The sequence below is a fragment of the Chamaea fasciata genome, unplaced genomic scaffold (assembly GCF_029207755.1).
Source record: "Chamaea fasciata isolate MVZ Bird 193981 ecotype frontalis unplaced genomic scaffold, bChaFas1.0.hap1 SCAF_2, whole genome shotgun sequence".
Classification (NCBI taxonomy): Eukaryota; Metazoa; Chordata; class Aves; order Passeriformes; family Sylviidae; genus Chamaea; species Chamaea fasciata.
In genome coordinates this window covers 97159183-97181726 of record NW_027094087.1, presented here as the reverse complement: position 1 = coordinate 97181726, position 22544 = coordinate 97159183, and the positions used below count along the sequence as shown (strand labels likewise).

At 40.1% G+C, this 22544-nt stretch overlaps 1 protein-coding gene across 1 annotated transcript; it reads right to left on the bottom strand.

Moving 5' to 3' along the window:
* Window positions 1-676: 676 nt before the first annotated feature.
* On the bottom strand, window positions 677-21528 carry MSL3 (MSL complex subunit 3). Its single transcript, XM_066176818.1, has 13 exons — window positions 21401-21528; window positions 19433-19515; window positions 18753-18848; window positions 18100-18200; window positions 17127-17218; window positions 16318-16440; window positions 15701-15861; window positions 13588-13746; window positions 13067-13329; window positions 12586-12695; window positions 12296-12395; window positions 11753-11837; window positions 677-1593 (listed from the first exon to the last, which is right to left on the bottom strand). Exons 1-13 carry the CDS (start codon window positions 21497-21499, stop codon window positions 1494-1496), a joined length of 1572 nt encoding a protein of 523 aa, XP_066032915.1. The 5' UTR covers window positions 21500-21528; the 3' UTR covers window positions 677-1493.
* Window positions 21529-22544: the final 1016 nt, after the last annotated feature.

The following is a 22544-nucleotide window of genomic DNA, read 5'->3' as shown; positions in this document are numbered from 1 at the left end:
CCATGCCAAACACTGGTTTAACAACCGAGTTCAACAGACTTCATAGAAGTTTTTCTAAAAAGGAGAACCTAAATTACTAAAACCTACTAAATCCTTATCTTTTGAGTTCAAAAGCTTGAGCACATCCCAGAACTATGAAAAGTGACAATGAATATCAACAGCAGATTTTATAATTTTTCTGGCCTCTTAGCCTAAGCTTGCCATTTATGTTTGAAAGATGATGTCTCCAAATTACTAGTTTCTGCAAATCTGTGAGGAAACTTGAGTTCTGCATTACAAGTGGAAGTTTTCTGAACCAAGAAGGATTACAGAGTAATTAATGCAGTTTGTAAACCAGAGTCATTTTCTCTCAGTGCCTTTAAAATCTGTGTCTACCTTGATACAGCCAAGGATTTTGAAGGTCAGTGTTGTAAGTCCTGCATGTGGTTTCAATGACAAGAATTATGTCTCAATTTCTACTGAATGTGTTGTCACATTTGCAGGAACTCAGTTCTCACTGAACTTCTATTTCCAGAGCCAAAGTGTCTGAAACAGTCTAAAGAGACATTCTTCAAGTCTGCAGAAGAAAACCCAATGATACAGAAAGGGCTCCTCTCCATATGTTGTCAGTGCTCCCACCTCTCATTATACGCACACTTAGCACCATCAAAAATACTAATTAAGCACAAACAAGATGTTTTAGACGGTCAAAATCACACATCCACACAGCAGCCACTGTGAACTTTATTAAGAAAAGAAGTGTTTGCCAATTAAACTGCAATGACTTCACTGACTTTCCCATTTACTTGTAGAAAATCAGTTCTTTCATAACGGCTCTGGAAATCACTTCTTGCCAGGTAAATGCTGAATCCCTGGCAGGGTATGGTCTGCTTGGGACCTTGTCAGCTTTACCATGAAAGGTCTGTGTACGCCTTTGCAAAATGCAAAGTCAGCAACACATCTTTCATTCAAGCAACAAAGCCATTTTTGAGGCAGATGTCACACTAGCCAAATAGCAAAGCAACCTTTACATTAAGCAATCCTTTCTATCATGACAGTTCCACAAATGAAATGTAATTTGTGAGGAAAACAATCCATAAAATACCAGTTACAAATTCTCTTCATGTAACTGTTTAGTCAAGTCTTATTTCTCAGGCAGGAGAGGCTGAGTTACAATGAAACATAGCATGGTGATTTATCTTCATGAAAATGTCCTGTTGCCAATGCATCTGCTTTTGCCTCTTTTGCTTTTTATTACTCCGTGTAGTCCTGTGCAGTAAAGTCAGAACAAGGCCTCTTCATTCATCTGGAGTCAGATTTATGACCAATCCTCTAAGTGACTCACACAACTGAAAAGTAGTTCTCCACTCCTAAGTAATCCAACCATCACAAAGATATTTTCCAATGTCTTCAACTCCAGAAGTTGCTTTAATTCCTTTTTCATCTTGTAGCCATGTAGCAGAATAGCATTGTCATGGGCTATGTATAGTAGGATTTAATCCTTAATAATAGCTTCAGTAGATTGCCCGAGGATTTTTAGTACTGTAGTAGGCTTCACATGCAGCTACATAAGCAGATTCTGGGAAGAAATCATCATGGTATTCTGCTAAAAACCTGAGAAAAAAGCATACACGCAAAAAAAAAGAACAGCATATGAAACATTTAAGAGAAAAGCTATTTTCAAATTAATTTTTAAACTCAGCAAAAACACAGCCTGGGAATTAAGAATTATTGCTCTTTGAAATTTGGCATACAAATGATTTGCCCTATTTTTACACATTTCACATAGTGAGAAACAGCCTTCCCCTACCATTCTGAAATCCAACAAGAATTAAAAAAAATTCCTCAAGCTCAATAACAAAACAAAATTTAAAAGTCCAAAAGTTAAAGCTACACTCAGAAAAAGAATTCAAAGAAAATAGCACAGAAGGAAAAAAATGTTAAGAGATCTTTCTGCAACTTCTGTAAGTTACCTGTTCAGCACACTATTTTCATTTATATCCAAACCAGTATTTTCAGTTATCACTGTGTCAGTATCTTATACAAATAGCCAGGAGCCATTAAGTCAAACTATATCTTTTAAGGCAAGTAAAGCTGTGATTTTTCTCATGTTTCATGTGCCTGTGCATTTAGGGTCTTCATCTGTCAGGAGTACCTGATTTAAATATGGGTTTCAATGACAAAACATCCTTCACCAATTCAATTTCTTAATTTCATATTTCTGCAAGATGGTCTGCAAATACTATTCAAACTGCCAAGCACGCAATGTTTTATGGTGTTTTCCTGCTCTGCTAACACACAACTGTTTCTTTGGTTTAGGACTGAAAATGAAAATAAACAGTGCAGCTACAAACATCAGTAAGAAACAGCTAAAATGACTGTAAGCTCTCTGCTCCTTCGATTTCCAAGACACTGAGTATATAAATGGAGGCAAAAGGGCAAAATAGTTATTAAAGTCAAGATTACAATCAAGCTGTACTTCAGAAAAAAAGAGACCTTCAAAAATACCTGGATATTAAAGATCAGCATCAATGAACGTGGCAAAGTGCTACCTACACGTTTTAGGAGTAGGAAGCAAAAGAAACAACAGAAAACAGTATCATTTACAGAATCTGTGTTCTCTCAAGAAACAGTGGCTGAGGTGATGACTTCACTATGGGAAGCTGAAAATATCAGTTTTGCATAGCCAATACTTTGGACATAGAAAGTCCAAATTAAAAAAAAAAAATGTTCAGGTGAATGCCATAAAAAGTACAGGCCCTCTCCATCCTCACTCACTGTTGTAATGCCTGAACTAGGCATGTCCTTTGATCTAAAGAGAGCCAAAGCATCAAAGAATACTGGCAAGAGCCTCTAAACAAAACACTTTAAATTTCATAAGAAATATATTAATTGCTCAGAGCTCATAGAAGATGGTGACAATATAAAATTGCAGACAAATGAAAAAGGGTTGATTTTTCCCACACACCCCCAGTCCTTGCACTTGAACACAGGCATCAAACAAGTGCTAAACTTGAGGAATAACTAGTTACATCCTACTAATTCTAGAAAAAGCAATGGGAAATAAAAACTTTTTTAGAAGAAATCAATCCTTCATGGTGCCACGGTTAATTTAGAAGGCACATTGTCAACTTCATCCACACTTCCTTATTTCACAGCAGCTCTGTAATTAACAGTATATAGAGGGGCCTAAACGGTTTCTGATGTAAAAAGTTTCAAACCACTAAAAAAGAATACTGAAATTACAGCAATTTAGAAGCTAATAAAATACCCAAGTCATCAACTGCTATGACCTCTGACTTTAGTTAGCTACAAATCACTTTCTACAATGAGGGGTTGGTATGAAGCAAGTGGGGGAAAGCCTAAAACTTAACAGACTTAACCCTAACTTTGCATGTACTTAGATTGTATATAGTTAAGATGAGCCACAAGTGGTATTTAATTAATAATTCTTCATTAACACACATTAATGACTCCAAGACATTAAAAAATTACAGGGGCTGTTGAAATTCTTAGTGTCTTTGGATAACATTCAGTAAAACACTGTACTAAGAGCTAGATCATACAAGGGATCATGTTTTAAAACAACCCTCCAAGGGTTGCTCTTGGGTAACTAACCCAAGAATTTTAACGGCAAGCAATGGGAAACAGCCTCACTTTCTCTTCCAAATCTCCTGACTTTTGCTTAAATCATCAGTCATACATGCCAGTTTGGTGCATGCTACAGTGACAACTGATATAGATGAGAAATTTTAGCTGAGATGCTGTGCCACAGCTAGAGCTCAAAAGAACAAGCAGAATACACACAGTCAAATAGTCAAATACACATCACCCTCTTCGCCATGTAACACTTGTGAAAAGAAAAAATACCCCAGAGCTTGCAAACACAAATTATTTTATGCAGAGAAGTAGGAGAAAACAACTGAAGGAATGTGGAGGCCCAGAGGCCTGCCACCAGGATAATTATGCCTCAGCCCTGGAGGGACTGATGCAACCAGAGGCCTGCCACCAGGATAATTATGCCTCAGCCCTGGAGGGACTGATGCAACCGGGCAGAAACACCCCTACTGATCAGGGTGAGGAAAACCTTCCTCCCACGGCCCTTTGCAGCCACATGTTAATATCTCCTCAGTTTCGCTGTTCTATTGGTTTGTTCAGTTTATGTCACCCTGTTCAGCCCTCGCTCATCATATATGCACCAATCCTAGAATGTTCTTCCTTCCCTTGAACCCCACTGGCTCTGTCTTGCCGCCGTACCCCACCCCCCTTACCCTGTTGGTTGCCTCGGTTCCTATTTACCCCTCTGCACCACTTTTCCCTATCCCTACTGGCCCTTGACCCTCACGTCTGCCCCATCTGTCTCGTTTATAACCCTGTGCCCTTGGGCCCCTCCTCGTTCTCGTCCCTGATTCTATTTGAAGCTGATCTCGTCCCTGAACCTCTATTCTGTATCCCTGGACCCCTCTGCTATTCCTGTTTGAATTCCTGAATAAACGTTCTTCGGATATCCCGACAAGAACCCGTCCCTGCACCGCTCAGTCAGTGCCCTCAGTCGTGCCCCTACAATCCCGCGCTCCCGGGCTCAGAGGCGCGAGTCGCTCTTTAGGACCCAGCGACCGCGCCCGCTTTGTAACAAAGGAACAAAGTCGGCTTCTGTCTCAATCCCTTCCGTATCTGTATACCAAGAGCAGGGGCCCTTCTGAAGCACCTTTCTATTCAAGACATCACAGCGCAGAATGCTGGCACAGGAATATCAGGAGTCTCCTAAGACCTTTCCCTACCGGATATTTCACTATTGCTTTGCTCCTGGACAAGCTAAAACAGCACCAAGATCAACTACACTGCTACCTGCAAGTCATGAGCCAAGACTGGAAGACAGAGGGAGCTGTCATTAGCAGACAGAGCCAGTGATTAGCAACAGACCAGAAAGAACATTGCTATCAAGCTGTTCAGAAATTGTTTCATTATTTTTAACTTACAAATCTGATCAATTCAGTCACCTGTTGCATTATTGCCTTTTTCATTTTTATACTTTTTACGGAGCTGATATGCATACATCTACACAGTGAGACTGTTGATGAGCAACCAAGTTCTGGGATGCACAGTCCACACTGAACTGAGGCTGCATGCATTTTTCATCATGAACGTATTCAAAAACAAACTCATGCTTAGAGCACAGAGGTAACACGATACAGTGCAGCTACTTTCCTCCCTATCACAGGTTCCTAGAAGGGCAACAATTCAGGAAGGTCTAGAGGGGATGGAGACAAGGGAAAAAGAACAACTTAGGCAACTTAGGAATTCTTCAAGCTATGTTCTGATCTTCAAGTGTGAGTGTTTTTAAGCAAGCAATAGCCTCACAAATACACTACCATTTGAATGACTTACACCGGCAGATCTACCAAAAAGAACTGAATTATCACTATCCACATTAGAAGGCCATTTGACACCTGTCATGAACATTTCTCAAAAAGAGTCACTGAATCAGCAGGAGTTTTAAGAGCATCCTCTGGTGGGCCTTGTCTTGACACCACCAACACAACTTATTACCAGGAGTCTCTGAATGAAGAAAAAACTTCTTTTAAACATCAGCAACCATCACATGAATAAACTTAGGGACAGCCCAGAAAGGTGAAAATGACAAAGAAAAAAAACCCTTAGTTTTCAGAAAGACATCCTTAGCCATTAAGGTATAAGAAGACAGAGTCCAAAGGAAAAGTTTCCAGGAAGGTGACTTTACACACTTCTGCTACAGAGTTTTAGACGGTAAGCAGATGCTCTGATGAGATCAGCGACCTGATCTAGATGCTGTTTGAAAGGCTACTGTAATGATCTATCTAAATTTGCTGGAAGACCATTATGGGTCCTAATTCTGAGTCATCTCATCAAAAGAAATGGCATTTGCAGTATAAGAAGTTACCTCATCTCTGACACCACTACTCAAATGCAGGATTTGAAAACTAAAAGGATTTAGGTTCACAAAAATAACATATGCCACCATCTGACCCTCACCCCTCCCCAGTTTATAGGCCCATCTACATCTGGAAAACAGTTCAGGGCAAAAGAAGACCAAGTACATCATTACCCCTTTGCAGTCAACAGAAGAAGTGAATTGAAGTTTCAGATGTTTATTTTAATACCCAATGCCTCAAGAACCATGCTAAAGGAGTAAACAGGCCTGTTTTGTTGACTGGACTCTTGACCCTCATTGATAGATAGAAACTGAGATCATATTCCTTGGCCTTTTAAGAGGAAGTGTGGAGAACCCTGAAGATACCAAGCTACCATCATATAACATTTCCAAGGATCAGACTGAGTGAGAATGAAGGTTTCCCAAAGACCTTTGGGGAAAACATTCCTATAAGAGCTCAATATAGGAGTCCTTGGTTTGTCTTGAGGATGAAGACCCACTCATGGCCAGCACAGGTCCCTAGAGCTGCCTTCTAAAAAAGCTACCATAACACTTTTAAAGTATTGCGGGCAACCTCTCAATTTAGGTACATGATGCAAACCTCAGCTATTGAATAGCAATATTCTCAATTCAAATTCCCAGGCACCTGATGATTTGGAAAGCAGAAGGAAGACAAGCATTCTACATGGTGAGTTTCAACAACAGTTTTTGGCAACGCAACAAAACTTTAGTCAAGGACAATAAGCACCAACGAGCACATTCTGCAGACCAAGCAGCCAGCAAAGCCCACTGAAAATAAGAACCTGCACAATACCAGGTACTCACAAAAAAACATTCAACCTAAAGGTCCCAAAAGTTTGAGAGAGCCCAAAATGGCAATTACCTTCCTACCCATTCAATGAATACAGCAAAGCCCCCAAAAATGGTAGTAATGCCCTAAAATACGGCACTGTGCAAAGAGAATTCCTTCAGTTCAAAGTGTTTCAAAACTTGGGAAAAAATTTTGCTCTACATGTTTGTGCACTCTAAATCCACGTCTCCATTTATACCCAGAAACTTGATTTTCTCACATTCACGTTACAATTCTATAAAGTTTTCTAGAGTGTCATAACCAAGTAACTAGTTAATCCAAAAAATTAAGAGAAAAACCCCCAGTATAATTCAACAATATCAATCAGTTAATAATACAATAAAAGAAACACTGGCACAATTGCATTCTTTTCCATTTTTCAGAATGTGATTTTTAATTACTTGCCCTTTTGCAACTGAAGTCACAATGACTCACAATGAACAGGAACTCTATCACAAAGCAACTCTGCCTGACTAAAGATGTCTTCTCATCCATTCACCATGTGCAATGCTCAATATTTTTATCCTCGGACACAGCCTCTCATAATTGTACATTAGCACAGACTAGTGGTGATAATTCACCACTGCAGTTATATATAAATAAAATTACTGCACTCAAAATGTGCTGCCAGCACCAGAGATCTATTTCTTAAGGTTACTTGAAACAACCTGTCATCTTAATATATATACATTTTATAATCACAGTCCTCTAATTTGGTCACATTCTGATTTGGCTTCCTTCTCAGAAAAACACAACAGTATCAAAATATTTTTCTACCCATGGAGCAGAGTGGCATAACAGATACAAGCAGATTTTAGAGCATCAGGAAAAAAAAAAGATCTAAGCTTAAAGGAAACACCGAGTTTGAAATACCTGTGGGTTTTTAACAAAACTAAACTATTTCACCGTTAGCTCTCAATAATCTGAAATAATACATTGGCCTCATCTGAAAAAAAACTTATTAGAAATTTTAGAAGCAGTACTTTAGAAATATTTCATCACTTATTCATTCTTCTGTATTTCATCATACTCAAAATATCTGTCTAGGCCTTTCTGTACCACTTCTTATTGCCTTTTTTCCTAAAATGCAAATGACATTCTCTGAAATTACCTCAGTAAGGATGGGTCTTGCCATTTTAAAAACAGACATACTGTATCCTTCTAACTTTTAAGTAGCTCCTATTGGTTAACAGATCTGGGAGGAGGCCTCTGATTCCAAAACAGTTTTCCAAGCCATGGCTGTGTGCAAATGAATGAAAACAGGAAAACAGAAACAGGCACCTTCCTGCCAGTCATTTCTCATCACTGAGTCAACCTTTGGAGGCACGTTAGGCACCTTAACAAAACCAGGAAATTGTAAAATAGAGCATATGCAGCATTTATTTCAAAAGTGGCTGAAATAATGGAATTAGTTTAAAGCTAGTACTTCCTCTTACTCTACAGCTATTAACAGGCAAGAAGAATTAATCAGGGGTCTTTCACTAGTCCAATTACCAGGTAGCACCAGTTAGCATATTAGCTTCCACCGCTTGGTCCTGAAGACTAAATGCAAACTAAGTGAAACTCAGTGAAACCAACTGGAGAGTCTATTTTAGACTGTAAGTACTACAAATTATTTCAGAAATAAATAATTTAAGATTCAGAGTTTGGTACTTAATTTGAAAAACTGATTTTTCTTCTGCAAATTCTATTACTGAGAAATCAACTTTCCTGTTCTCCATAAACAAATTTTCATTTGCATACTTGTAAAAAGCTGGACTAAGCACAGACGGTAGAGTTTTTACTTAACAAGAAAGTCAAAGAAATGCATTTCATATATTCCTTAAAAATATATGCTGTCTGGGAAATGGAGAAAAATCTTGTCGAGCAGCAGTCTGAGGGCATGACTGGAAAATATTATCCATCTAGTATCTCAAAGCTAATTTAATGCATCTATCATGTCCCAAGTAAACTCAAGACAACAAGTCTTGAGTTTAAAGTATTAAAGTATCCAGAAAAAGTATTACTTAAGTCTCAGTTTGTCAGCCCACAGGAGATGAATAGTACAAATGGTAAACTTTAAGTTTTACCCACAAAATCATAATTCAAAATTTAATCAGTATCTGTGCAAGAACTATATCGGTTGCACAGTGCATGAAAGTTTTATTTAAGAATACATAAACTACTTATGCTTGGACTACTCTACCTAGACGTCAGAGAAGATTCAGGAGTAGTTTTATTAATGCAAGCAGACACATCAGTCCTTTGTCTGCTGTTAAGAGAAATAAAGAAAAGGAGAGTACTACAGCTTCTCACTCAAGAGCAGTTCACTAAAAAAAATTTAAAAATTAAGCAGTCCTAAGTAAACTGGCTGCTATTACCTAATGCATAACAGACCTTGAAGGGAAGTTCTTACTGTTCAGAAGTTAAGCCAGACCAGAACTGATATAAAATATTTATAATAAATACCAATTAATCCTTTCACTCCCAAAAAGACAGAATATGGAAACTGAAGAACTAGTACTGATTCTCAAGATTTTTAGCTTTTTGTATTTTTCTTGTATTTGTAGCTTTGTAGATTGCTAAAGCATGGCTGTAGCTTCTAGTATTTTTCCTATCTTTCTTCCCTACATTTAGAAACGATAAGCTAACCTTATAAATACATTCCTAAATATTGTTTAGTCTTATTCCAAGAAGAGAACCAACTACACAGACATTGTTTTTCAACCAAAATCTGGACCAGACATAAAAAAGTGGGGCAAAACAAACCTCTGGACTGCTTTCAGTGGGGCAGGACCCCAGCAATTATTACCTAACCAACTAACCTTTTAATTGGACAGTATATACTAAGTATACTAATTGACTAACCTTATAAAAATTGTAGAATTACTATACCACATGCAATTTTTGCCATATTGCATACCTGAAAGCTTTCAAGTAAAGGTTTGCTTTTATATTCACTCTAATGTTGTTGGGAACATCTGTTCTATTTTCCAGGCATCAGTACAAGATACTCAAGCTCAAGTTTTCTTGTGATTAGAAACAGACAATGCAGAACTATTTCTGTGATAAAAATCAAGCATGAACAAGTGTCCAGAAAATGTAATTGTTTGACCACTTTCAATGACAAGCAGCACAAAGAAATAAATACCCAAATGAAAAACTTTTCACAGCACCATGTGAATACATGCTGAGAAAAAAATATCTAGTACTTTGCACTGGTTTCTGTTGCCCACTAGCATAGCTGACAAGGAAAGCAGACTAAGAAAAGTATTTTTTACAAAGCTACCTAAGACCAAATGCTTCCTACAGCAGTAACTGTAACTCTGAAGCTTTCTTGACACTGTCAAAAATAGTGTGCTTAAAAAACACAGCCTTCAAATACTTTATTGTAACAGATATGTGATATCCACATTATCCTTGCCCTGTTTGGCTCATTTTGGTTTAGTTGTAGGCTGGTCTTAAGGACTGCAGCACACTGCTGGTTAAATGTTTTCTAAAAGAAATGCAGGTTGTGCATGTGGAGGACTCTCCACCACAACACAAAGTATGGAAATGGGGAACTACTTAAGAGTTTTGCTTCAAAAGCACAGTTCTATCTCCCCTAAAATGCTAACATGGAAACATGATTTATTTTTATTTCTGTTTATAGATGACTACACATTTCAATGAGATGCTCAGATGGAAGGGTAGAACACATACAGATACTATCACTAGAAATTTCAGTTCCCCTAAGCAACCCTTTCCCAATAAGCAACCTTTATTGTATGGGGTGTAGGGGACATGTTTCTCCTTCTGTCTATTCTACTCCACCAAAGCTTATCCATAGAATGGGTATGAAAGCATGGTATTAAAGAAACTCAAGAACACAGATCTGCTCTGATCAACACAGAAGAATCTGAACAGGCAACAGTCTAATAAAAACTGATCTGGATCCACACTGAGCTAAGCTCCCTAAGAAATATTCACTTCAAGCAAAAACAGTCTTCCAACAATGAGCTCTAATTCTGTCCTGTTTAACTTAAAGGTATTTTTAATGCCAACAAGGATCTGACAAAAGAGATGCAAAATGGAATCAGTAAAACTTGACAACTAACTGCTCCCAGAAAAATACTGTGTGTAGTAGAAACTTTGACACTGGAAACATCTTCTATTTTCAATAAGCAATTAAAGTAAAAGCATTTTAAAGCTTTCATATCCCTGATCTCTAATGCAAGGGGTTTTTTTATGCTGGTGTAATACTACTTTACCTTTCTCTAAGTGGCTACTTAAGTCACTGACCTGTTACTGTATCTGTTCCATTACCCTCTACAACACCTTCTCCTGAAAAGTTTTCCCTGGCAATTTCATTTTCCGGTGTACTGACACTGCACAACACAGTGCCAACACTAGATATCTATCCACATCCTCAATGTCATGCAGAAATACTAATTACAGTACCTGACAAACCAATCTGATCATGGTGCAGCTCTGACCTTACTGACTCCAGTGGTGGAGCTAGTGTGGTCAGCGTTGTGTATCTCTACAAACCATTCCACTCCATCACAAAGAAACCTCCCCGATCAAACCTCAGTTAAGGCAGACATTTCTTTTAATAAACCACCATAATTAAGAACATCTTTTAAAGCACAACCTTCTCCCCCTGCTAATATTGATACAACATCAAAACTCTCAAGACCATGCTCTAAAAAAATACTAATGCAGACTTACCATTTCTTCATAAAACATGTTACTTAAACAAGTCAGACTTGTTATTCTAGATATATCAACAAACTTTCACACTTCAGTTCTATACCAATGTTTTTATCAAAATTTGAAGTAGAAAATTCAGGTTCCCTTCAGCTGGAATTAAAGAATAAAAAATCTTATATTCATCTTTACTCAAACTTCTATTGTTCAAATGGTCTACTAATTTTATCCTAATCTTGTAGTTACAGAAAATTAATATCTTATTTTAAACCCCCCTGGCCATTCCAGGACATTTCAATCTATGTAACAATAGAAACACTGCTGTGTACATCGTGCCACATTACCTCAGAAACATCTCAAAGTGTTTTACTAAAGCCTTTAGGTTTTTCTCAGGAAAGCACATCTTCCCCAGTATTTCTGGTAGTTTTACTGTGAATAAAAGAAATAATGTTTATAACTCCTCTTGTAAATGCAGCTTCAAATTATTTTTATCCCAAATATAAATACTCTATATATATTCTATACAGAAAAGAATATAAAAATTCCTTCTCATCACAGACCCCACTTTTCCTAGGAAGCTACTTTGAATCATTCAAAGCCTTACTAAATAGAAACATGCTGAGAAAGTGAATGCTGCTGGGTTTAATGATGTTTGATAGTGTATAGGAAGTAATGCTGCTTTGCTTTTCTTAAATGAAGGCTTACAGTGCCAATAAAAGATAACTAAATCTATCAATAGCCTAAAAGTTCAAAATAGATTAAAATGTACATTCCTCCAAGAATAAAAATAAATGAAATAAAGCAAACACAAAAATCACACAGATATCAGCACAGGAAAAAAAAAATAAAACAACTTTGATTGAGCAGAGAATTTTGCATCAGTTTACCAAACATCCTCAGCAAATGTTGAGATCCATAGATATATGAGGGAGGTGGTGGTTGATCACTTGGTGGATAATTCTCTGGCATCAATTTCCAGGACAAAACCTACACATAAAATATGAAAATACTGGTTATGGAAACTTCACAACATCATAAATAATTTAGTCTGTACAGAACTTCAAATTCAAAGACGAAATAAGAAATACCAAAAAAATCTTTTCTTACATAGCCCTACTCTGAGGTCCACAAAACTCTTAATCATTGAATCTAGGACAGTAACATCAAAATCTGTTACCTCATTCAATTCATTGTTTCTTCTACCTTCAAAGCCAGTAAACACCGTGCTCCCTTCTTTGCTAGGAGTCAAAGTTATAGGTGAAGACGACCCGCTGTGGACAGGGGTTTCTTCAAAACAAAAGGAAAAACAAAACAAAAGAAATAAGAAAAAATTTACCACTTGGAACTATAAGCCATTAAATGCATCTAAGGCCTGCTGCTAAAACGTTTCAAGTCTTAAACACTGAGATTCAATAAAGGCTATCCTAAAATAGACTCTCAGAAAAGCGGCTTGTTGCATTCTGTGGAAAAATATACCAAAGTACTGAGAATATTGCTTTGTATTTCCCCCTTTGGTAATAAGGCCTCAGAGTTAAAGAACTGATACGAAAAGTAATGACTTCCCACTTCTATCATTCAGTTCACAGTCCACGCAGCATTAAAAAAAGAAGAGAGCTTTATACTTTGTTTAGACCAACGAGGCAAAGAGAAAAATGTACTTTTCTCCAGGTGCAGGAAGAGCTTTGGCATGGAGGCTGGGGTGTCGAGGTGCCGCCGTTTGGGCTGCGGGGACGCGCTGCTCTCCGATAACCTGTCGCAGTTGGAGCTGTGGCGCGTGGAGCGCCGCAGGGACTGCAGGATCTCGGGCTCGGCCTTGCGCCGCTTGGGCGTGGCCGGCTCCCCGGTGGTGGGCTGGCTGTCCGTCGACTGAGGTGTGGGCGGGTTCAGCAGAGGAGGGCTGGGGGAAAGTTCCTCCTGACTCCTAGGAAATTAAGGCAGCTTCACAGAATTGAAGAGGTCAGGGCTCTACCCACAGAAGAAATTGTTCTAGTTTCACAGATCTTATTGAACACTGATTCAGGTAAGACAGTCTCCTCCCAATAACTATTAAAGTGATGAGGCCTATTAAATACTATTTTCCAGAAGTATACTTCTCTTCAAATTAAAGTTAAAAACCATGAATACTATATTCTCCTACCTTTTGAGATAAGCAATATGAAACTTTTTATATCTGACCTACCTGTTAGTATTTGTTGAGTTTTCTTTGATGGGAAGAAAGAATTTTGATGAAGTCACCTTCTTAAACTGAGCTTGTTCATAAGGATAGAGCAAAATTAAGGGAAGTGTGAAGTCAAAGGTTATTCTCAGCCCATCCACCATCTCTTTACATAGCTCGACACTACAGGGGAAAAATAATGAATTTCAAAGTTGGATGGGAAAATTTTTCAGCATAGTTGCACAAAATTGCTCTTTAATACAGTCCATTAACATCATAACTACAATATGCTGATTCAATCACTGAGTAATGATAGGTGATTAAAAACACACTTAAAAAGATGGGTGATTGCTCTTGTTAACTTCAGAAACACAAATCTTTTAAAAGGTCTGGTTCACAACCTCAAACAAAATCACACAACTGTTCTGTTGCATTACTATTCACTAAATTAATACCCAGATTAGATAAACTAGATTCCCATCTACTGTAGGCTAAATAAAGTTAGTCAGATATTTTTCAGGTAAACATTATTTCGGTTTTCCAAGTTCACGATGCTGAAAAAAGAGGCATCTGCCAGAAAAGGTAAGTACTCAACAGACTGAATCACTGTCTAAAAGGCAAAAGCAAAATTTGACCGATAGACACTAAGATGCACTTAAGGCTGTGCTCAGGAGATATCCAGTGAACCAACAAAACCAGATACATTTGCACTGGAGAGCGGTTTCCAATGGCCTGCTCTGGTAATCAGAGCACTACGTTTGGAGACTAGCAGGAATTTCAATTTCAGGTCTGTGTAAAAGACTTACAACATTAGGTGATGAGTACATGAGCTATTACAAGTACAACCAAGAACACAGAGTGCAGCACACCTGCAACACCTCTCACCTTTGTGAAGGTATTCCCCTCTCACGTTTCAAGTGATCGTATGTTTATGGTAACAGAATTTGACTCTGCCAAAATGATCCTTGTTAGAAATTCCAAACCTCCAATATTTCATACCACCTACCAAAACTACTACACATGAATTGAGCCAAGGGACCAATTCAGGAATCATGTGCAGAAATTCTATAAATCCAAGAAAGTCAATAACCTTCAGTGTTAGAGCAATAAGGGAAATACAACGAAGATGTCAGCTGAATCTCTCCTACCTAATGATCACTGAAACTATACCCATTTTTTTTTTTTTTTTTGCTTAAGCACTGTTTTTATTGAGGAAGTGACTTAAACATAAACCTGTACAAATCATAATGTGTGTAAAACCTTCTGTTCATATTTCTAATATTTCATCCAACCTTTTGTTTGGGAGTATGCTACAAAGAAGGAAAAGTGTCAATCTGTCAAAGAGTGAATGACATCAACACAAAACAAGACACTCACACTGGCTAAAATATTGCAAGGAATAGCATAATGACACACCATTGAAATAGAAGACTAATACAAGTCAGGATTTCTCTTTGATAAAATACCAAGATTTCACTCCATTGTACTTAGATAGAAGCAGTCTCATCTAATATCAAAAATCTTTAAACGAGAAAAAAGTCCCCCAAACAATCGACAACTACCACACTGTAAACATGCATGATTAATGCATTTGTAACATAGTAGAACACACAGCTCAACTGAGAAAACAGACTAAGACACCATCGATTTCAACAAATCAGAATTTATATTACCACAGTTTCCCTACATACTGATTCTAGGATTTCAGATCATATGTCCATTTAAAACAAACAACTTTCACTTGGAATTCTTTTTAAGTGTTTGTATTAATTTTTTATCCTTTTTAAAACTTGAACCTGTTCAAGTTTATCTAAGCAGGGTATTCTTACATCAGGCATGAAATTCTTCACATTGACAACAGCAACACATTCTTCCCAACAGGTATCAATATTTATTAGAACTTACAGGATAAAACAGGGTATTTACACTTCTGCATAATAACTTTTCAGAGTATAGGAACTCTCTCGCTGATAAATTATCAATGGTACTCTACTATAGTTATCTGTCAAATACTTTCAGCCCTGTAAACAGATATACATTATGGTATAAGCTCACAGGAGTGAGCAGTCATAAAACAGAACACAGAATGCAAGGTCATTCTTCTTGTGACAATAGCAGTGGACTGAAGATTACTTACTTCTTCTCTGGTGGCACATAATGAAGATTCATATTAGCATGTGGAGTCATCTGATGGTGCCGAGACCTTTCATTGGCTGAAAAGGCAGCATTGATTGCAAAGTGTTTTACATATGACTCCAGGATGGTTATTATATTTGTCTGGCAAGGAAGCTTCACTAGCTGAAAAACAAACAACAAATTAATGTCTTATAAAAACAATAACAAAGTATACCAAGTTAAAATAGGAGTTTGGAATTGCAATTTAGTAAATGTCTAGTGCATAAAGCAAATTCAGGACTGTATAATTTCAAACCTCAAACTGTATTTTTTATCAACATCAGGAGAAACAAGAAACATGGTCAGATTAACAAGTCTGCTGCATTTCCAGCTTTCAAAAGCAATTTGCACTCTAAAGCACAACAGGTACCAACACTGCATTGTTAAATATGACAAGCCACTGTTACAGCTACGGAGAAATCTGCTTCCTACACTCGTATTCTTCCTTGCCCAATCTGAGCTCAACATGAAGCTAAAAAGCTAAAGTCAAAAACCTTCAGGAGCTGTATAAAAAAAAAGTACTTTTGGCATCCTCCTCACATCCCCATGCACATTAGAGTCCCAAATTTTATTTCATACCCTTTTTCTTCTATTAATATAGTAGCAGTCTTCCTCAAGCTTTTTTTTCAAGACTTCAGGAATTTCTATGCTTATTGCTCTTTCTTCCATGTCCCTTTTTGTGTGAGTGTCTTGTTCTTCTTTCTAGAACAGATCAGTGAAAGAAAACAAATTTGCTGTGAAAAAAGAACTTCAGTAGTGGGTAATAGCCTTTATGTAAACTATTTAACATTACTGCTCTTGAAAGCATCTCCAAATTCTTTTTTTTTTTTTTTTAATTTAGTGTTCTCTTAAGTATTTAACTAAAAAAACCCCAGAAATTTGTTAGGTGTTGCTGCTTCAGACCACCCCCACTGCAGTAGTTAAATTCTACACATCTTCAGGTCGACCGTTTACTGTAGAAAAATATTTTCTTGAAAACAATCCTCTCAACATTTTAACCTAAAACCATGGTTGACATGCCTGTCTCACAGTAAAATACAAGACAAACATCCTGCTTTGTCCAACCTGCATAGACAAGTACATTTTTACAGCACCCACAAAAGAGGAAAATCTAATATCCCACATTTTCTCTACAGAAGCCTTCTGTATAGAATGAGAGGAAAAGAAACAAATCTGTATTGTTAGCATTGTATCATATAGTTCTATAAGAAAATGACATTGTATAATTTTCAAAACCTCAACCACAGTAAACACCAAAAATAACAAAATTATGTATTTAATTCCAGCTAAATTATCAGCTGTGGCCTATATTTCATCTACTTCACTTTTTCCAGAGTTTCAAGTACAGATGTTTAAATTCTAATAACTTAAGGAACACACAAAAATACCATTTCTGTCCTCTCATCTATGTCACTTTCTTCACTTTTTATTTCTTCATCTGTTCCTTCATCACTGTCATCAGAAGAAGAACTACTTATAGCTGCATAAAAGAAATTTCACATTTTTATTATTACATTGCAGAGGTTACAACCAATTGTTTTTTCAAAGCAAAAAAGACCCCAAAAACCAAAAACACAACCCACTAAAAAAACACCATTAGCTGTTATATTTAATGAGGATGAATAATTCTAATTGAATTAAACATGCATTATTTACAGACCACTACAAAAGTTTTAAACGTGTAAGATGAGTTTATAGGAAGTATTCCTGCATCCTCTCTAATTGAAAAACACTCACTTTTAAAAGCTCCCTACGCTCCTGAGCACCCACATTTTTATTGGACTTTAGTTCCGCACAGGGGATTAACATATTAATCATTCAATCAAAAGGCATGAATCTGCACAGCAACAGTTCCCAGAAAAGCAGTTAAGTGCCAGCCAATGTTCCTGCTGGCTTTCTAGTCACAAAGGAAAATGCAGGAAATAAAAGATCTGGCTTGCAAGTAAAATGGGCCAGTCAGCTGACAAGAAACAGACCTTTGTGTGAGGTGGACTGGGGAAAAAATAATCTTATTGCCCTCAAAAATACACTAACACTAGCAGGGAAATGTTGTGTTTCCTATCATCAAACAAAGAAAACTGAGGGCTCCTCACACCTATTAATACTACATTAAAGAAAATAGCATTAAGCTCTGAAATCACTGATTAGAATAGTTGAGTAGAAAAGGTGCAAGGAGAAGCCTCAGGAATACAGGAAGAAAACAAATATTCCAACATAACAGATGCTTAGTTCTCACTCTTCATATGACTGCCTTTGTATATTTCAGACAGGACCATGATACTCTCATGGCAAGTGAAACCCTGCACTTCTCCCCCAGGTCAAGGCGTCCCACCAGTTACCAAAGGATGAAAACAAGCTCACAGTTTTCGCTACTCTCGTCATTTTCTTCAGCAGGAAGGCTTTTTAACACAGAGTCAACACCAGGCAACCTGCAAGGTCTCTTCTTTCTTCCCTTTCTTCTCCTACAGAACATCAAATGGTTCACTGACATGTGAGTAACATTATTTCATTCATTTATCCTAGCTAATTCGATTACGTGCAAATGCACAGGAAACTTATGTTTGAGTTATTTTCATTAATTAATGTTGAAATCATTTGGACAACGCTTATTTGAGAGTGGATACCCTAATGTCTGTACATTACCTCATATTCATGTTCTCAAGCAGACCCTCAAGCCATGGCCAACCAATATTAATGGCCTTTGGCTCAAAAATACCTCAGGTTTTCCTGAAGTATTTTGCAAGTACATTTCTTTGGAAGATGCAGATCCAATACAGAGGCATTTCACAGCAATTGTTAAGAATAACACAGTTATTGAGTTGTTAGTCTTTTAGAGTGTTAATAACAATTCACAGGTCTCTAGCTTAGAGTAGCTCTCTAGAATGCACTGGCTGTATTATGTGCCTATCTACCACCTACAGCATGAGCTCAGATGCCAAGGTCAGTTGTAGGCACCTGGACGTATCTGTGTGAAAATGAATCCCACCTATTTTGAGGCTAAAAGGATTTCTTACATGCGAGCCACAGCCTTCCGTGCCAATTTACGCTGTAATCTGCGGTTTTCGTCTGTGTCCCGAAGAACATGATCTTCAGCTGCCCACCTATCCCAGCTAAAGACAGATCAAAAGAAAATAAAAAATGAGTATGAATATATGCCACTCATGATTACCAATGAATTAATATACTTTAAATCTACAAAGGACTCATTTAATGTCATTCAGAAGCAACACCTGCATCACAAGGTTTGCACTCTTCTCTGTTCACATGGCTTCAGTTCTCATGGTGCCACTTAAAATCCCTCAAGCTTTGACTTAACCCACAACAGCATTTCTAGCACTGACACATATCATCAATCACAGTCAAGACACTGCACTCATGTACTGGCCTTGATAATCAAACAATCCAGACCATGATTTAATAAAGCATAAACATTTACTGATGAAAACTCAGGTGTCGTAAGTGTATGCCACAGACATACAGATGTCCCATAGTGTTAAAACTCATGTCTATCAAACCGATTCACTGAAATTTATGGATACAGACCAACGTCAACATGAGCAAGGATATTAAAGGCATTCACAAAAACAAAAATACTCCTACAAACATTGTCCTTTCGTATTCTGTACAAAGCCTGTTCTTTGCAGAATAAAATAGAAGAAATGGTAGAACTGAAACCACACATATAGGTTCTTACCTTCTGTTCCAACCGTTAAAATGGATCAGATATTCTGGAATCTTTCTGCCTTTCTCATCTTTTCCAACAACAATATCAACAATCTGAAAGAAATGTTGAATAGCACATGTTAAAAAGCTTGAAAGTAAGCCTTTGGGTATCTAGAAAACTTATGCAAAAAGAAAAAATGAAAAGAAAATTAAATAGACTTGTTATTTTGCCAGTTAATATTGACATGAACAGAAAATAAGGATTATATTAAATGACCTGAAAGCCTAGCTTTCTTGTTGACTACTCTTAACATAGCAGACTGCTCACTGTCTTTGTCCTATCCTCAAATGCCCCATGCTTTCAATGCAGACAAAGGGAGACATCAAATAGTGCAGTAGCACAGTATGGATATGCAGATTTGAGATACTAACACTTTTCTCCCCTGTGCTGTCTCCTCAACCCCTCTAAGCAGAAAACACAGTTCTCTACACATAAACCTCAGAAATACTGCTCTGTTGAGCACCACAGACTCTCAGCCACAAAACATTAACAGGCTTTGGGAATATCTCAACCTTTTCTTCTGTTTTCAGGAATGTTCAATGGCCAGTCTGAAAGGGCCTGCACCTCAGAAGAAAAAGATGTGGTGCCTGCACTTGAGTGGCATTCAATGGATCATCTATCAGGACTTAGGCTACAGTGAAGTTTTAATTTGGGAGTATAGAATTTAAGAACTATTGATGAATTCACAGACTGTTATGCTGTTTAGGGTACTTGACAGTGAAGAAGAAAAGGTACTATGCATTTTTGTACTCAGGTTATAGGTTTATAGGGGTAGCAACTACAGTGGCCAGGTTTTTAGGACATAAAAGTAAGTGTATAAACAAAAGAGCAGCCCAAAATATTACAGGACGGTGGGGTGCCTAATCAAAGATGTTTGAGGAACACACACAAGCGCGACTAGCAAAACTGCAGCAAAAAGTACTAATTTCATAAAGAATCCAGTTACAACACTTCCCTTTTTTATCCGTCTCTGTAACAAGAAAAAACCAACCCAGAACTCTGTTAAAAAGTTGGACACAGATGATTTAGGATCGAAAAAAAAATCTTGGGTGCCACTGATACGCTAAAACAACACTGTATTTACATAAAGCTCTATCATTACTCTTAGGGTAATAGCAAGGCCTTAGGTAAGGCCCTAATTGAGGCAGTCACCTCACAGTGCCAATACCTACGGCCCACCGCGCACTGCTTACTGTCCTATTTCCGTACGCTCTCCGGCGCCAGTAGTACCACTTAAACCTTTCTGAAACGCAGAAGGGCGGGCAGTAAGCGTGGGAAAGCGTAAGGGGAAATAAATCCAGCTACGCTACAAAACTGCAGGGGTGGCAGTAAGACTTCAGAATTACTTTGCAGGTGTTGAGCAGAGAAGGGGAGGCGCGTCCGACACTTCCAGAGCCGCCCGGCGGCTGGGCCGTCTACCTGCCGCGACAGGCCGGCCCCGGGAGCGCGGGCCCCATCGCGGGGAAGGCCCAGGGGCTCGCCAAGAGCTGCTGCGCGCACCCCGCACCCCCGGGGCTCCCGTGGCGCGGGGAGAGAGCTGAGCCCCACCGGGGGACCGGCCTGAGCCGCCCGCAGGGAACAGTAACGGAGGGAGGACAGGCCCGGCGGGGACGGCACCGCCTCGCTTCGTCTCCCTGTCCCGTGGCGGCCCCCGCCCCGCGGCCTCCCCGCCCGCTCCCCCCTCCCCGGGCCAGCGCCCGTTTCCCGCAACAAGTGCAGCTGCCGGCGGAGCCTCCTCCCCCCGCCGCCTCCCCGGCCGGGCCCACGGCCGCGTCCCGCGCCGCCTCCCGCCCGGGGGCGCGCGCAGCGCCCGGCGGGAGCGGTAACGGGAGAGCAGGAGCCGTAACGGGAGCGGGCGGGCCGCGCGCCGGCCCCGCCCCGCGCCCTCCCGGCGGGGAGACGCGGGAGGGGGAGGCGGGAGCGCGCGCGGCCGGTCACCTTGGCATCATAGAGCACTTTGGCTTTGGTGGGGTCGGGCTCGAAGCAGAGAACTCTCTCTCCCCGATGGAACTTAAATTTCATTCCCCGCGAGGTCATTTGTTCATCATGGCGCAAAGGAGAGGAGCCCCGCCCGCTCCCGCTGGGAGGCGCCGCGGACGGCCCGGCCCCGCCCCGCCCCCGGCTCCTCCGGCGGGGGCGGGCGGCCGGGACCGAGCGGGGATGCAGCGCCCGGCTTCCCCTGCCCTCTGTGGGGGAGCGGCGTTCGGCCCCGGGCAGCGCGGGGTCGGGCCGCCCGTGCCCGTGCCCGTGCCCGTGCCCGTGCCCGTGCCCGTGCCCGTGCCCGTGCCCGTGCCCGTGCCCGTGCCCGTGCCCGTGCCCGTGCCCGTGCCCGTGCCCGTGCCCGTGCCCGTGCCCGCCCCGCCGGTCACGCGGGGTGCGCGGCACGGGATGCGGGAGCCGGCGGCGGGAGGGGCGGAGGCGGCGTGGGGGACGTGTCCCGCCGGGCGGAGGGGCGGCCGCCTGCCCTGGGACAGGGGACACCCTGCACGAGGCGAGAGCTCCTGGCCGTGGCGGCGGTGCCCCAGCGCCGTGGGAGCCGGGGCGTGCGCTAGGCCCGTGCCCGCCAGCGGAGTGGGGTGCGGGCGAGTGTTAAGTGCACCCCTAGAACAACAGCTGCCCTTCTCTCTGCTGCTGCTTCCCCTAAACATCAGGAGACACTCCCATTCTTCACCCTCTTTCCCGTGTTCTCTGCTGAGCGAATGAACCGCCCCTACTTCCAAGGTGGCTTTGTGTACATTGTAACCTCCCTCAAGGTCTGTTTTGCTCTCCGTAGTTCTTTCAGTCTTCCTTTAGGAAAATAACACCAGAAATAAAGAGGGTATTGGGACCAGAAACCCAGTCCACTGTTTAATTTCAGATCCTACAAGCACACATGTAGTGCAGATAATCAAAATCAACACACAGCTTGCCAGTTTATGCTGACTGATGCCTGGAAGGGACCTCAGCCAGGGGAACACTGCACTTTCCCACACGATGTTATGAGATGCTCCCTCATACTGTTGCAGTTTTTATGCCAGTTCTGGATTTCTGATTTACGCAAGACCATAACAGGGCTGGGAGACGTGGGCTTAGCCAGCGTTGT